This window comes from Notechis scutatus, chromosome 1, assembly GCF_049901735.1.
Source record: "Notechis scutatus isolate UNSWTSFEM ecotype Mainland chromosome 1, rNotScu1.2, whole genome shotgun sequence".
Classification (NCBI taxonomy): domain Eukaryota; kingdom Metazoa; phylum Chordata; class Lepidosauria; order Squamata; family Elapidae; genus Notechis; species Notechis scutatus.
Window position 1 is genome coordinate 48,920,052 of NC_142009.1, and position 18,284 is coordinate 48,938,335.

The 18,284-nt window shown below is 36.6% G+C and overlaps 1 protein-coding gene across 1 annotated transcript; it reads left to right on the top strand.

Annotated features, from left to right (window-relative positions):
• Nucleotides 1–978: 978 nt before the first annotated feature.
• On the top strand, nucleotides 979–12,821 carry LOC113422300 (uncharacterized). The gene is made up of 7 exons (XM_087963451.1): nucleotides 979–1,129; nucleotides 2,918–2,989; nucleotides 3,668–3,814; nucleotides 6,433–6,485; nucleotides 9,105–9,185; nucleotides 10,351–10,443; nucleotides 11,898–12,821. Exons 2-7 carry the CDS (start codon nucleotides 2,920–2,922, stop codon nucleotides 11,946–11,948), a joined length of 495 nt encoding a protein of 164 aa, XP_087819577.1. The 5' UTR covers nucleotides 979–1,129; nucleotides 2,918–2,919; the 3' UTR covers nucleotides 11,949–12,821.
• Nucleotides 12,822–18,284: the final 5,463 nt, after the last annotated feature.

Here is an 18,284-nt window from a genome sequence, read left to right on the forward strand (position 1 = left end):
ACATAGATAGATCTTCTCCAGGGAAATGAGTTCAACTGATTCTTCAGGTCTCTTGATGTACCACTGCTTCTCAGTGCAACAGCATACCTCCAGCCCATCACATTCGGGTTGACCATTAGATATTAACAAAATGATTGTTTTGAAATAAACCAAATCTCTATTTACTCTATATTCTCTGTTCTCTGCATCATTTGAAGCCAAACTCAATTAACTATGAAGAATGGAAAAAATTAATACATTTTCTGGTGCCTTCAGATTTCATTACTTCCAATCTGATCCTTCAAGTCAGATCCTTCATAATAGTCATATTTTCCATAGCATAATGCAAAAGTAGATTTAATGCATACATCATTCCAATGTTTAAGCGGAACCCATTTGAAATTACTGTCCTAATTTAGATCATTTTTGCCTGCAAGTATAATCCATTTTCAGTAACATACCCATTAATTTTTAGTGCTTTCAAGATACAGATCCGCACGATTTTCTCTAGAGTCCATTTATTGCAAATCGGAGATTGCATCCCATGCGTAGTCACGAATTTGAAGATTATTTACAGTAACCTTGTGCTAAAACATGGAACCAAGTTTTTATGCCAAACCCTGCTAGAGATGGCAATGCAGTGCTTCTCTACACCCGGCCTGTAATCCCATTGCCCCTGATTTATTGCTAGCTTAACTGGTTTAGTCAAACGCAGTTTCCTGAATTCATAAGACACTGAACCCTACTAATCATAAGCGAGCCTTAAAGATGGGTGGGAAGAGTAACAATAGTTTGTGGTTCGCCACCTCCTGCAAGCCCAGGCCAAGCTGCTTAGGACGAAAGCAAACGCCTCCCGCTCCCTTCTCTGCCTACGCGCTTCGTTCGAAACTGCCAAGAGGCGGCGGGACGCGTAGCCACACGGTATTCGCTTACAATCATTTCCGGGATGTGGGCGCCGGCCTGGCCTCGGCAGGCGGCAGAGCTCAACATTGTGGTTCCGGGTTCCTGGAGATCACGGGGCCGCGGCGGCTGTTTCCCGTAAATCGTCGCCGCCGCCGCCGCGTTCGCTTCCAGCTGTGTGCCAGAAACCCCCTCCTGAGAATAGCCGGAGGTGAAGTTGTAGGTGGGCTTCTCTGGACTGCTGGATCAAGTTCGTGCGAGACTCGGTGTTATTGCCTAGTTCTGGGGACGCGTAATGCATCATTCGCAATCCTAATCCCTAAATATTACGAACACCGTCTTCCTGATTGAAAGGGCGACAGGAGTGCAAATAAATCCGAGTGCAAATAAACCCGAGTACAAATAAACCCGAGAGACTGGTTGCGAGGAAAAAAGCCTGGGTAGGGAGAGAGATCGCACAAACGTCTCCTGTAACCCGGAGCCTTTAGAGACGCCCCGCGTGAAATGAATTCGCCGCGTTTGCCACGACCACGCTGATACTTGCATGTAGCTTGTTATCGAAGACAGAGATTTAATCGACTTTTCTATGCACCTGCATTGGGGATAATTTTTTTCCTTTAAAAGAAAAAAGAGGAAAAATAGCGGAGATTCATAATACCTTAAAGAGATTTATTACGCTATAAACGGTTATGATTTGCTGTTTAAAAAAAATATTTGGTGCTTACCTTGCTTGTATATATTCGGTTTGCTGCATCATTTTCTGCCTTCATAGGACACAGTGAAACGTAGTGAAATATACAGACTGGGTTTCTACAATATTCAACTAAAATTGGTTAATTTATTGCTTAGTGAATTTTCTGATTTCAATCAGAAATCTGACAAAATCGTAATTTTTGTATACTGTATAATGGGTCTTTTACTTATTTAATATTTAACTGAACATTTCTATAGATGATTCTTCATAAAATGTAATGCAAAATGTTCATAAAGTAGCATATGTATTAATTGATTAATTGATTCATCAAATAAGACTAAAGGCAATACTTTAGGAATGTGGCAACTCTGGCGCCTTTATGTCTGTGGAGCCTTTATGTCTTAGCCTTTAATGAAAAAAACTACTCCTTAAGGACTAGGGTTCTTGATACTTCTGTTTTGATTTGCTATGATAGATTGATATGGCTATTGGAGGTACTTGGCATTGCCATTCAAAATAAGTTCCCACAACACAATTCATTAATGTGGTTGATTAATTTATGGTTTGATGTCATATAATTTCAACCACTTTTGTGAACTTAACAAATTATGGTAGTAACAAAACCATTGTGAGATAAAACGTAAGTATAGACAACCAATGTACATCTGGTAGAAGTTATAGAGTTGATCTAGAAGTATTTGGCTTATGTATGGAATAACTTCCAAAAATTGGGACAAAGTGTAGTATATTAAGGGGCATTTAATTTGTGCTACTGTGAATTTTTATAAACTCTTATTAAAGATTCATGCCAAATCACTTTATGCAATACAAAGCCACTTTTCAGAAGCCTTCTCTTTAAATTGCATATTTTATTATGATAGCAGATTTATCCTATAAAGAAGCCTATGTAGTTGATTATCACTTTGAAGAATTAGATTACATGTGCATATGTGTCACTGGGTTATTGCATTAACCCAGTTTGAGTTCTCATGACACACTAAATTGTAAGTTAACCAAATTGTGTATGTATAGCCTAAAATGTAATTGGTTAGCTTGTGATTTATTGTATTATGAAAAGATAGTCATAAATTTAAAGCAACTGTGGAGTCAGGACTTACAACCAAGTGCACTGATGGGCTGTTAGAATAATTAGTGTTGTTACACAAGAATTACAAAAGAGTTATGTTGGAACTGGCCTTTAAAGAGTCTCTACAGATTATAATTCAGTAACAGAGTGTATTGGTATTAGAAATAGGCAGTGGAAGTTAACAGGTCATTTTCATTTCTTTAGGAAAAACAACATTTGCAACTGTGTGATTATATGATTTATATAATATCTCACAGATATGGATGACCACCATGAAGCAAAAGATGAGACGCGGTGTGCAACATCACAAGAGAAAACAAAAGTCAGAGGTAAGAATGATTGTTGTCCCTGTAAGAGTAGTGTCAATAAATATATTAGAATTTTGATTCTGGTACAAGGTAAACACTACAGATGGAACTTTTAGTAATAAAAAAAAAACCTACCAAAGTTCATAATGTAGAACCAAAGTTGATAGTGTGGAACCAATTTTCCATTTTCAAACCTCTGACATTCAAAAATAAGCTCAATTTATTTTAAATGTAATTGTGATTGCAAGATGAAGTAATGTTGATGTCTGCCAGACAATTATTGTCTGGAAGTATTTGTCTTGCTGAAGCTAACTTAGTCTAGTTCAGATAAGGTAGTAATACAGCTTTTAATATTGGCGTTACTGTTTTCCTTTGATTTGTTTTAATGTTTTAATGTACCGTGTGTTGTCTATAATTGATGAGTGATTAAAGTGTAATACTTTTTAAAAATAGGATCTAGATATATTGTATATCAATCACTATTCTGTGCTTGTATTCTAGATGGAAAAAGGCAGAATGTACTAAATATATCCATTTGTTTATTTGCTTATTTTTATTTAACTATTACTTAATGTATATTTCAGTCATTCAGTACTAAAGATAGCTGATAAGCATTTAAAGGGGTATCTAACACTAATGTTACTCAGCATGTGAAAAGGGAAACCCTCATCCATCTTCCTGTCCTTTCTGTTTCCTTAGAGGAAAGTAAAAGGAAACGGAAGCGAAGCAGAAGCAGATCCTCCTCCATCTCTTCCTCTACATCTTCTAGTTCTTCTACATCCTCCTCTTCCAGGTCTTCTTCCAGGTCTTCTGCCTCGCAAAGCAGAAGCAGTTCAAGTAGCAGAGGTAGGATTGTGTTGTGAGTTATGAAATTCATTCTTTAGATGCTGCCTTTAGATGTTATATAGTCAATTACAATTATTGATCTAGCAGGAGTAAAGACAGATGGTCCTCCATAAACGTCCATTTATTTAGCCCCTGTTAGAAGTTACTATGGTACTGAAAACATAAATTTATGACTGGTCTTCAAAGTCCTGGCTACTGCAGTGATCCCACAGCCATATGAACAACATTTAGGCCCACTTGCATTTATGGTCACCTGTCCTGCTGTTGCCACACATACACACATCCCTAACTGGCTGCCATCTTTGCTTGCCACTCCTCTGCTGAGTTCACCACCTTGGCTACGCACAGAGTAGACACTGTGAAAATACCCTACAGTGGTAGCTGAGAGCTACACTCAGGTGGGTGTACTTCATACACCACTAACAGCTGGGATCTTCATGCTAGTGCAAAAGAAGGTGAGCATGAAAGAAGGTTCTGGCCAGCAAAAGGAAAAAGGACTAGCAAGCATGTGAAAGAAGGCAGCAGAAAAGAAAAGGTCCAGCTGGTAGTGCTTCAACGATGTGGAAATCACAACAGCAGGCAAGACAGCAGCGTGAAGCCAGGCAGCCAAAAGGGAAGAGCTCAGAGGAAGATGGGTGGGTGAGTGGAGTTGTAGTAGTTCTTTACATTCTTCCAAGGATGGCAATGACTGTATGGGATTCAGATAATAACAGATAATCAGAGTTGGAAGGCCCGGTACCGGCATCAGCTGGGTGCCGCCATCTTGTTTTGATGAAAAAGTGCTTCCGGTGAGCTTTCTACCCGGAAAAGCTCACCGGAAGCACTTTTTTCATCAAAACAAGATGGCGGCGCCCAGCAAACCAGCGGCCCGGTAGGATTTGTTCCACGGACCGGTAGCGGTCCGCGGACCGGTGGTTGGGGACCCCTGCCCTACACCATTTCTGACAAATGGCAATCCAATCTCTTCTTGAAAGTCTCAAGTGATGGCGCTCCCACAACTGCCGAGGGCAAGCCTTTCCATTGGTTGATTGTTCTCACTGTCAGAAAGTTTCTCCTTATTTCCAGGTTAAATCTCTCCTTGTTCAGTTTCCATCCATTATTCCTTGTCTGGCCTACAGGAGCTTTAGAAAATAGATTGACCCCTTCCTCTCTGTGGCAGCCCCTCAAATATTGGAAGACTGCTATCATGTCTTCCCTGGTCCTTCTCTTTACTAGACTAGCCAAGCCCAGTTCCTGAAACTGTTCGTTGTATGTTTTAGCCTCCAGTCCCCTAATCATCCTGGTTGCTCTTCTCTGTACTTTTTCTAGAGTCTCAACATCTTTTTTATAATGTGGTGAACAAATGCACATGCACTTGCCCCTCCCATAAAATCATCAACCTAGCAAGGTTGGGGAACTCCAACCTAACCCTCAGTGACATAAGCAGCATTTTCCAAGATTATATCCTTGGGGAGCAATAATCCAATCCATTACCCTAAGATAATAATTACTTCTAATTGGTGAAACAGTTTCAGCAAATCATTATGGGAGTGAATTTCATAGTAATGTGTCATTCTTTAGCTAGTTGGAATGACAGAGTTAGGGAATACCTGTATATGCAGCCCACTCCTTCACATATCACAGAATAGACCAAAATTATTGTGTGGGTTTTTAAAAAATTTACATCATGCCTCCCCTCCCCTTCAGGAGCTTGGGGCAGTGTGCATAATAATTCCTTCAGTAATTCTTTTCCATAAGAAGAAATCTATGAGGTAGGGTAAACTTAAAAATAATGGCTAGCTAAATTGCAGCAATTAAGTTTCTATAGCTGAGTAAGGATTTGAATCTGGATCTCCCCACTCCTGGCCCAACATATATACATACATACATACATACATACATACATATATATATATATATATATATATATATATATATATATATATATATATATATGTGTATGTGTATATGTATATGTATATGTATATGTATATATATGTATATGTATATGTATATGTATATATATGTATATTTGTTTTTGTAGATTTTCACGGGTACAGGTATGTAGGTCTAGGTGTGTTCGGGTCTTTTCCCGCGTAAGATTAAGAGTATCTTGGTGACGTTTCGGCGAGGTCCCACTCACCATCCTCAGGCTAGTGCTTTCGGCTTCATGCTGCTTGCACTGGCATGAAGCCGAAAGCACCAGCCTGAGGATGGCGAATGGGACCTCGCCGAAACGTGTGTGTGTGTGTGTGTATACATACATACATACATACATACATACATACATTATATTTATTTATTTATTTATTTATTTATTTATTTATTTATTTATTTATTTATTAAAGTTTTCATTTTACACATAAACATACAGATGTACCAAACCTCAAATAAAAAAATCCATATAAACAGGGGACCAAATTATGTTAATCACTGATCCTACATTACCCAGATTTGTTCTAAACAAATCATAATTTTATAAATTATCAAAGATAAAAATAAAATAAAAAGTACATGGCAAGCACCTATGTATTAATATCCATATTTCCTGAAAAAAATTGTATCTCAATTTTAGTGACAAAAATCTATTCAATGTTGTTCAAGACTTAATATGCATTTGTTACATTTTTAATGCTTAGATTCTTCAAAAGTAAAAGCTAAGAAGAGGAAAAAGGAAAAACACAACAAAAAGGTAAAACTAAAATTACTAAAAATATTAAGTAAAAATACAGCAGTGAAGTGAACTATGATTCACATTATAAAGGAAAAGCTGTTACATCATTATTAATTATATCAAAATTATCATTTCTACTTTGGCACCCAAGTATTAATCATGCTGCTTTAAAGCAACTCCCCCTTAACAGATATTGACAATATGAATGGGGCAGGCTTACCCACCACCATCACCACCACCCAAAAAAGCTGTGATCATCAGTTTGGTCTCTTTGAGCCCTGGTGGGACAGTGGTTAAAATTCATTGCAGGCTAATATGCCTACTGCCAGGAGTTCAATCCTGACTGGCTCAAGATTGACTCAGCCTTTCATCCTTCCAAGGTCAGTAAAATGAGGGCCCAGATTGTTGGGGACAATATGCTGTCTATGAAAGCTGCTTACAATATACTGTAAAAACACTATAAAGCGGTACATAAGTCTAAGTGCTATTGCTACTGCTATAGTTATTGGTCTTTTGATGGTTATTTGCTTTTCATTTGACCCAGTGATGTACTTGCATAACCAAATTGATGGGAACAGTATCTCAATATTCAGTCGGTATCTCAATTATGTTGACCAAAGATATTCACGTATATGAGTTGTGTGCCTTTTGTGATAAGCATCTAGCATTGACAGTATTTGTCAATGCCTCTAGAAGAGTTTTTTGATACAATGTATCGTGAGAGACAAAGGAAGTTTCATATGTTATGAATATTATTTTAAAAGTTACCTTTCATTCCTAGGTCACAGTTAAAAAAGTTTGTCTGGGAAGATGTTGAGCACCAAACTCATCATATTATTTCTTTCAGACTGTGAGATTTAAAAACTTCATTCCCGTAGTTAATTTATATTATTTAAATTTATATTATTTTTGTTCAGGTAGCATGCATATTGTTGTCTTCTATTTTTTTTCCCATAACAACAATCCTGTGAAACAGGTTGGGCTGACTGGTTCAAAGCCACTTATCCTTTGTTCTTTCTCATTTTGGAACAAATCACAATGCCAGAAGGAGCCTGGGCAGAATATCAAGGGACTACAAGAAACTAGGCAGGAAAGCAAAACAATTTGGAGTAAAGATGATGTTTCCATCGATAAATTCAACTAAAGGTTTTAGCTTAAAGAAGGAATGAAAGATTCTAGAGGTGAACTGCTGGCCTTGAAGAACATTGTCATTATGAAAACCTGCACCGTGTACAGGCAGGCTTGTACTTTGCAAAGACTGGGAAGAATGAAAGAGAGCTTTAATTTAAACTTGGAGGAGGCAGGTCTAAGGGAAGACATGATACTTGAAGACTGTCACAGGAAGGAGAATGTGAATTTATTCTTAGTGCCCGAAGGTAGGTCAAGAATCAGTGAGCGGAAGTTTTAATACTTTGGAATAAATTTTTTGGAGATTCAAACTGGAAATAAGGAGGAATTTCCTGATCACCTGACTCCTGGAATCCAGGAGTGCTCTATCCTTTGAGGTTTTCAAAGAAAAGTTATTTACCTGGAATAGTCTGAGAATTCCTGGTCTCGGCTATAGGTTGAACAAGAAGACTTCCAAGGTAACTTCCAAATATTTGATAAATCATCAGGGGTGCCCTTGATTGAGGGTCAATTTGAATCTCCCTGGGACCATTTCTTCACCTTAACCACTATACCCTGTGGTGTCATGATAGGATGAGAAAATGGATCTATTAATTCATACAATAACTCTAGAACTTATGTGAATATGTTTGAGTTTTCCATGGTCCCTTTCTAATATAAACTTTATATTAACAATATTATTCTCACAGTCAAGTTGCCTTTTTTCTTTAATTGAGGAAAACATCTAAATTGCTATACGCTGGTGATAGGCACTTAGATTTTGGGCCAGGGTAATTGTCAGGTTTCTCCCCACCCAAGTCCTGATGCACTGCTTCATCATGGCAGAGGTGTTCCTGAAGGGTTGAGTCACAAACATTGGGAGAGTTTGCCAGGAATACAGTAGGGTCACTCAAGGCCTGAAAGACTGCCCAAGCAAAGAAGCAAGCACCTATAATGAGGAACAGCAATATAAAAACAAATGCTAGAGGCAGATTATCACTTTCATGACAATAGAAAAGAAATCAACTCATACAGCATAGGAGAAGGCTGTGAAGGCTCCTGTATTTTTCCAAGAAAACCAAATGGATAAGCAATGATAATCTCTATGGAAGCAAAAGTTGGACTTTGAAGAAGCAGAATTGGAAGAGTATTAGTGCTAGTGTTTGAGAAGATTACTGAGAATATTATGGACAACCAAGAAAGCAAACAGATTATTGGAACAAATCAACCCAGGGTTCTCACTCAAGGCACAAACGAACAGGCTCAGATTATCCTATGTCAGAGACAGTATGTAGAGACCCATTCTCTGGAGAAGACTCTGATGCTTGGAAAAGTCGAAAGAAAGAGAAGAGTGCCACCAGAAGCAAGGTGGATGGAGTCAGTTGAGTGACAAGGAATGCATCGTTTGAAGAGTTGAAGGGCCAGGTTAGGGTCAGATTGTCAAGGGAAAAAATAAATACTGTATGTGGTTGTGAAGAGTAAAAAATGATGACACATAATCAAATTTTCTATCTGTTTATTTTTTATTAGAAAAGGAAAAAAGAGAAGGTGAAAAGAAAGAAAGAAAAGAAGAGAAAGAAAGAGAAATCAAGTCCTGTACAGCTTTCTAAAGTAAGTGCAAAAACTGAATGCAACCCTCTTCTCAGAATTAGACCATTTGTGAAAAGTGAATGGAATGATTTTGATTTCTGTAATTTTCAGATTGTATCTTAATATTATGTTATTTCATGGATATCTTTTCTTCTTTGTTTCCTTATATTTTCTTTTCTGGCATATTTCTTCAAATAATCAAGGGTGGCATATTTGAATCTCCGATCGATCCCCTTTTAGCTTTCAAAACTAATTAGCAGTAATGATTGACGCAAAGTCCTTCAATGAACTTCTAAAGTAGAGATTTCATCCCAATGAAGGTTTTGTGTGTGTGAGAGAGAGAGAGAGAGAGAGAATTTTTTACTTAAATAGCATTTTATTAAAATAAATATGATAAAAATAAAAAAAATCAGATTTAAATCAAAACAATCCAATTTAAATTTTAAAAATCCATTTTTTTATTTTTTTAAAAACATCAATTTTTATCCACCCTGAAAACAACTCAATTTGTGAGCAGAAATCATTATTTTTATTGGATTAATTTACATGCCAGAAGGCTTTCCTAATGGTGACCATATTTGCTAGCACTGTGTGTTTCAGGCTAATAGGAAGAGGAAAAAAGCTAAAATATACTTTTTAGTAAATTGTGGCTTTATGTTACAATTTCATTCTTTCAAGAAAAGTCATGGCCCTATAAATACCATTACTCTCTATTGGCTAACTAAGCCAATAAAATGAAAAAAGAGAGGGAGAGGGAGGGAGAGAGAGAGAGAGATAGATAGATAGATAGATAGATAGATAGATAGATAGATAGATAGATAGATAGATAGATAGATAGATATCCCATGCTTATTGCTTAATATGCTTTACTTTCCATTTCTCAAATTTATTTGAAATTTGCCTAAGGACAAGCAACTAAACAAAAATAGCAGGAGGAGCCTGTTCCTATGAGGGGGAAAAAATCTTCCCTCTTTTTTAAGTTGTTTCCGTGGGAACAGTATTCTTTTGTTTGGGAAACATAGGGTAGCTTTGGTTTCTTGTTCTTTTAATTAAGTTTTATTCAGCACAAATTCACACTTCCTTGGATTGTTGTGACACCAAAACAGGAAATATAATTTATAAGTCCTTACTGATGTAATATAAAATGTACATTTTATTTATAGACCACAATTTTGTATTGTTTTAGTATTTCAAAGATAAAAAGAAGAATCATAACTACAGTATGATCACAGGAAAGAAAATTAAGATGAAAATAAAGAAGAGTAAAAAGGATAAAGAGGTACTGTTTCACATCAATATGTTTAATATTTAAAAAATAAATTTTTAAATGTTTTAAAATGGTGTTACCTGTATTTATAATGCATTAGCATTTAGGGTGTTCAATCATTCAGTAATTATCCTAAAATATAGATAATTTCTTATAAGTGTTTCTTATATGTTCCATCTAATATATTCGAACTTCAGCACGTTTAAATTTGGAAAATAATGACCTCTGAAAAATAAAGATCAGTCCTATGTAATTGGGCTACTTCAAAAATAGGCAAGAATCTTGCCTTTTAAATCTTGATGAGATCAAATATATGTGTGTGTGTGTGTGTGTGTGTGTGCATGTGTGTGTGTATATGTATGGTATTCAGCTTTGTTCGGGTATTTTCCCATGTCATTATAGTTGTGCTTTTAAAGTTGTAGCAACGTTTCGGCAGAATCTCATCTGCCATCATCAGGCTTGTGTGTTGTGTTCGTCTGTGAGTCAGACTTTCACAGCCATTTCTGTTTTAAATTTGGTGCTAGCCTATGCTTTGCCAGAATGGTTTTTTTTCTTCATCCTGATTGGTTGGAAGTCTTGGTCTGTGTTTATTGGTCTTGGAGTTTGCTGTGTTCTGCTTGATTGGTGTTTCTAATATCTTCTGTCTGTTTTGTAGCTTTTTTTTTTGTCTTGATTGGCTGGCAACAGGGGGGAGGGCGACAAAGGAAAGGGTACTTTTAATTCTCTTGCTGCTGAAACTCCACTTTAAAAGATCTGAACAGTCCTACAGAAGTTCTGCCAGGCTTGTCTAGAGACCTCATTACAGAGCAGGAGTAGAGCCTCCACATTGTGTCTATAGAAGCTTCCCCCAGAGGAAGTCTTCCAGAGTAGCATTTCTTGCACATTATTCTGTACAGAAGGACAGAAATGGAGGTGTTTTTCCAAAAAGGTATAGAATAATAATTTCCCTTCCCTTCCTATGGGGAGTGGGAGTGGGGAAGAGGCAGGGAGGTTCTTGTTCAAGACTCAAGGAGCACCCTCTGTTGAAAACTTCCATATGGCCCACATGTGGAATGAGAGAAACTGGTCCTTGGCACAAATTCAGTTTCCCTCTCCTTTGTTAGGAGATGAGATCAAATATACTAAATTTCCCAGTGTTTGTTTATTAAATCTATGCTGGTTGTATATCATTTCCAGTTTTTAATCTGAAACATTATATAAGTGCATACAATTTTAGGAGTACTAATTTGCCCTTGCTACCCTAGATGCAAAGTCATTGTATTTATTAAAGCTTCTTAGCTTAATTTATTCCTTACATGCAGCAGTTAAAAGTTATGAACCTATGAATAACTGGGCAGCAGAATAATTTGAAAATAGTTAATGGGGGTACAATTTATTGGGAATAGTTTTTGAAAATGATCTGCAAAATGGATTTCTGATCACGTAAAATTAGGTTTTTAATGACTGCTTCTTCTTTTTTTTTTCAGCGAGATCGGAACCGGGCAGAACTTCTTGATTTCTTGAACTCTACTTTTTAGTGAAAAAGCTGTTAAATAAGGACCAATAAGTCTGTCAGCTTATTCAGTCATCTTGCTCCTTAAAGCACCAAATACAAGCTCAGGGTGAAGCATGAAAGAACATCTTGATGCATGAGGAGTTGAAATTGTTCCACTATGATGATAATTGACAACTCCTTTAAGAAGGGCAAAATAATTGGTGACATTTTATCAATAAAGAGCCATATTGAAGTTGCAAAGAACCTAACCAAACTAGGACGAAGGCATAACCATTCATTAAAGTGAAAGGATGTGTTGGAATATCCAAATTGCATGCAGAATGCAACTTTATCATCTGTTGTCCTTGGTCATTTTTCTGATTAGCCAAATAATAGCAGAGAAGTTCTTAAAGAAGAATCAGACCCTTGTATATAAATATTTTTAGTATTGAGAATATTTGCAAACAGCAAAATACCTCTTTCTGAGTTGTGTATGTTCTCTAAAGCATTGAATAACATTTTTTAAATCATTTTTCTTTTGTAAAGTGTTTTCTTTTTAAAGTTAGTAAAAAAACACTCTAATTTCAATTTATCTAATGAGGTGCTAGGCATTTCATTTAAAAATTCTGGCGTGGTACAACTATTAAATGAATATGATGAAATTAGTTTATTGCCCACTGCTGCTTGGTTTTTTTCTTATTTTGGGTATGATGACCGTTGATCAGTATTGTGGCCTTTCCTTCAGAGAGGCATGTATCGAAGTCCACATTATGAAAATCTCAGTGGGATACCAATTTCAGTTGAGTGTAATGATATGACTAACAGAGTGCTCAAAAGACTGGTTGTAGTATGTAACCTCACAGTGTGTGAAGTTTCATTTTATCAGAAAAATCCAATAAAAAGCTTCTGAATTTGATGTAAATTGTTTTAGTGAAATATTAACAAGCATGAAGAAAGCCTAGGATTAGAATGATGCTGTTGAGAACTATAGCTACCATATAGGTTTTTCTTTCTCCAAAACACTTAATAAGGAAAATGTCTAATGACTTAACAGTTTGTCTTCATTTTTGCACTTTTTAAACATTACACCCTTAGATGGTTTGTTTACCACGAACACATCCAAAATAGTTACCATATCTTTATAATTTAAAACAATAATTTATTGAAATATTTGTAAATAATTAGTTTAATTTATCAATAATTAAAATATACTTACTATTCACTCTTCAAACTGTCATTGAAAGAACTTTGTGAGGATTTTAAATATAATCAAGGTTGGGGACATCTAGATCTCAGGGTAGAAGAGAGAGAATTCTACAGATGGAATAGTTACCACAACTTCCAAGTTTCTATCCCCTAATTCTTTTAAAGGGGATTCGCAGCATTTTTCTTGGATTGCTTGGATAGCAGAAGCAGATTCTATTTGGAGAGAGAGTTCATTACACAACTTAAGCCCCAGCTATGTATGGCTTTTTAGATCATTATCAACCTCTTTGAACCAGGAACCTATCAGCAGTGCTTGTAATATTGGTGTTGCATTATTGAAGCATCTCTCACCTGTTTACTTACTCCAAACAGTTTCTGGATAGTGTTCATACTCAGGACTAAGAAGAGTGCATTGTAGAAATGCAGTCATAAAGGGTATGTGTGAGTAATTGGTAAAGACACACCTTTTATCTCTGTGCCACCCTAAATCGGGATAACCCCCTCAATGGTTTAATATAGATGATAAGATGAGGAGAGGGAGAGCAGAACTCTGAGCCACCCCATAAATCAATGGCCAAGAGCTAAATCGCTTTCTATTTCTATTGCAAAAAAGTGCTTCCAATTCACCCTCATGTATTCCAGCCTGACCCCTTGATTGCTGGTATCAGATGTTGCTGACTGATATAATAGAATCAGAAGACAACACTCACCAGGTTCTAATAGAGGTCATTGGAAAAATCAATGTAGTTTTATCTCATAACTGGGTCTGAACTCTGCAAACAATCCAGAGAATGTAACTTTTTCAGAGCCCTTTGAAATTGCAGCCCCATCTTCTCCAACCCCTTCTTTAAAGTTGAAGGGGGTTGTTGATTGCCTCAAGTTTACTCCTTTGTGTGCCCTAAGGAGCCAACAAAGGGCATAGGTCAAGGCAAGCACAGATGTAGAGAGCATATTATGCTGCTAATCACGCCGCTTTCTTAAAGAGTCCACAGCATCAGAATTCCAAGTAGGCTTGCAGGAAGTTGTCCAAATAATTTTATTTGATTCTGCTAAGATGGAGATAAGAGCTGAGCAAATGCAAATTAATTTATCTGTGAAATGTTTTACAAACTTAACACAGCAATATGTACATTGGGAACTCATCTTGCCCCAGTCAGGTGCAGATTGCATTGTAGAGTACCTCTAGATGTCAGTTTACTGATGCATTGAAGTTCCAGTGATGGTTGCCATGTGAGAGGGAAAATGGTATATACTTATTTGTGATTGCAATGTTTATAGTCCCCTACTTGTGCATGATTCTGGGCACCCAGTAAATGCAGTGTAACAAAAGAGGAATAAAACAGCTATACAGGGAAAAGAAACAATTCAAATTAGTAGAGCTCATTCTCAGTGGTAGTTGTGTGCCTAGTATCCCAGTTGAATAATCATGGAAAGAGCCAGGTTTTCAAGGCAAGGTCAGAGTTCTGTGAATTTCTTAGGCTCTACAAGATGATCCTGCTTAGTAGGACTCAAAGCATGCAAATTCTGTTTATTATTTATTTATTACATTTATATGCCACCCATTTCACTGTAAAAAGATTATTGGATTTCACTGGACAGAGACACAGTAGAAGGCAGGCAGACCTACAAATTGATCCATATGGGGCTTATAGATGACAACCAGTACTTTAAATTGCATTTGGAAGCCAAGACGATTGACCCCTGGAAGCATAAGCATGGTGGGCGCTTATTAAAATGCCGTTAAATAGGCATTTGGTTGATGTTTTTACTCTTCTGTGATTTGCCTGGATAATATATATTTGTTCAAATAATGATTATAATACATAGTGTTGCTGTCCCTAGGATTTGACCCACTTGGTTGCAAAATTCACATTTTGCATTGTTCCTGCTTTCATTCTCATAGAAAAGCTATTAGCACATAATGCAATTATTTTTCAGTTGGCTTCTTACAAACTGGCTTCCATGTGACTAGAACATGGGATTTCCTACTCCTAATCCAGCACCATAACCACTACAACATATTGGCTCTCCACAATTCAAACCTGGTGTAGTACAAAAGTAACATCTTGGAGTTGAGCTGCTAATGCCATGCACTGCAATAATAGATGACTTCTTCCAGGGTATCTAAAGGTTGATGCAACCCTTAAAGTAACACCAGAGGGCACCCTGGCCACCTGTAAATTTGCCAAGGATTGATAATCAACATGAAGAATTTTAAAAACCAGTACAGTATCTTGTTATTATTCACTGCCAATTTTAGCTGTCAGAGCATAATAATGAGAAGCTCTGTTTAAGTACTTACTTCTACAGAATTGGCAATGAGTTTATATATAATGCATCCAATATATTTAGAATGTGCGTTTGAATGTGTATCTGAATGAATACAACTATTCCTTTATGCATCTTTGGGTCATTCTGGTGTAGAGGCTACTGCAACATAGATTTCATATTCCCAAACCCATAGTTCCTGAAGGCCTCAGACAGTGAAACAGAAGCCGGGGGTCACCACGTGTATCAATCCAGAGTGTGTTTCTCAGCTGCAGAGGCCTTTCCTGAAGGGCTCTGATGGCAAAAGAGAGACTGGAGGTGGTGCGCGCAAGCAGTGGCAAGTGTCCACAGAAGTAGGCCAGCAAGGCGAAGATGGCGGAGCATGGGAGGCCTGGCTACAATTGTCCTAAAGTAAGCTGATGCGGGGCACATGGAGCAGCTCCACCCTCTCCCCGCCCTAGCTTGATTTTTATCCACACGCCTCTCACCCCACCTCCTGCAACCAGGTGCAACGGTGTGGGCAGGGTCTTTTTTTTTTTTAATAAAGTTTTATTTGGGTTTTCACACATACAAAATACAAGTAAAACATATTTTTTGAAAATAGCATGGTCCCAGGTTGAATTTCTTTATACAGACACAAAATTCAATTTCATGCTCCTTTTTGTGTTCTATTCCATATCTTATTCTACATTTTCTATATAGTTTTTTCCCTCTTTTAATTTCTCAATTTTATTTTATCTCATCTCAATTCAAATCATTATATTTATACTTTTGTCTGTTCTGTTTCAATTTCATATTATCTTTTCTCATTAAATTTTCTCCTGTAGTTACTAATTGGAGTATGACACCTTTATATCTTTTAATTACATCCATTCAACTCTTATTTAAACTTCAATACATACCTTAAGTTTATGACCTTCAATATAATACATAATACATAACTTCCCATCGAATTCTGCTTGGCACATTCTTATAATACACACTATATTCTTTTTTTAAAAAAAAGAAAGATTGTAAATATATGTAATTATAAACCCTAATTCCATTCCAGTTCAGTTCTATCATTAATAATCATTAAAACCATAACATCTTTAACACTTCTTTTCAATTAAATATCATACTTCCTTAAAAACACATGTAATCTCCATAATTAATTTTTCCCTTATTTCTCTTCACATATGTTTTATAAATCATTAAATATACCTTTTGTTACATTTATTTATTGACAAGCATTCCACTGAATTACGATATTTATTTTATCAGACATTTTAATCATACATTGTTTCATATTTTCTAAAATTATTTCTGCTTCTAATATAACCATACTATCTTATGTACCTTTGCAGAATCCCTTTTTCCATTAAATTTTCACCCATTATCTCTAAATAGGCCCTGTTTCTCTATATTTTGTTTCTGTCCTTTATAACTTCTTTTCCTTTCTTTCTTCCCTCTCATCTTCTCCCTCCCCTTTTTACCCCCTTGTCTCCCTACTTCTAATTCTCTCTTCTGCATTTCCCTCTTCTGTTGCTTTCTGATTTTATACTTATTTTTCACTCTGTGTTTTTTTTTTTTTTTTTTGGAGTTGTTTTTCCAAATCTTAAACTTTCCATTCTCTTTACCCCCTTTCCTTTTTGTCCCCCACCTAAGATTACTCATTCATTAAAGATGGCTTCTTCTTTGTCACAATCTTCTTGTTCTGCAGGCATTTCTTGTTGTTTCTCAGAATTCCAAATCTCCATTTCTAAAAACTGAAATACGAAGCCAAAAGAACCTCTCCCTTCTTGTGCATCTTCTTTGTACTTTTTAAGTTCCATTTTCAGTTCTTCTAAAAGTGGAGCCTTTTAAAACAGTTTTAAAAAACCACCTGATTGATTTTAGTCATTCAAATACAATAACCAAAAATCCAGAAATCATCAAGTAATCCAAATAGTCCCAAGTTATTTCTTCTAATTTCTTTTTCCACTTTCTCTTCCTGGGGTTTTTGTTGTGATATTTCAGTTAAAATGTATCTTTTGGAAGTCTTGTTGAGATTTTGCTGTAAGTTCCTTTTATTACGAGGCAGTCTCCTCCCTTCCAGATCCCGCCCTTTTATTCTTTTTCTTCTTTCCTGTTTTCAAAAGCTTTTGATTATCCAGAAATCTTTATTATCCCTTTGACTTTTTATTTTCAGCATTAAATGCCTGTTAATGTCAAAGTGGATTTTTTTCCAATTTCTTGCTTAAGTCTATTAGCTGTCAGTACAGGAAAAGGAGAAAAAAAACCAAATCTTTTCCCTTTTCTCTCTCCTTCGCAGATTAAAAATCTTCTTAGGGAACAATGTTATTGGTTTTTTTTTTTTTTAATAATTTCAATTCCAGGGTACCTTATTTGTTGCTTTTGCTGTTTGACCCGGTCAACCAAAACTTTCTCTTCTTATCTTCCTCCTGCACATTCTTTTCCGGTCGAGTTTTTCTTTGTGGTGGCCATTTCTGACCACTGCTACAACCGCCTTTGGGAAAGGGAGTAATGACCAGCTGGGGAGGAGAGATGCGGCTCTCCTCAACCCTGCAGGCAGTCTCCCCCCTCTTCACCACCTCTACGGGGTGGCTTAGCCCTGAAACCAGCCAGCTCGGGGCACTCCAGCGGCGAGCATGGATCGAAGCCTCGCAGAGACGAGGTTTCGGTCTGTCGTCGAAGAAGCTCAAACCGGAAGTTCCCGGCATGGTCTTAACTAGCTTGTTTTGGGGGTAGGGCTTATATTGGGTGCACATGTAAAAAAATCAGGCTAGGGCTTATTTTTGGGATAGGTCTTATTTTCTGGAAAATACAGTATCTCTAAATCTATTTGAAATATTTATTTTATTCAGGTAACACATAACCAACTGGATTTATTATTTGGTCTTGGTATCCTTCCTTTTGCTCTTTT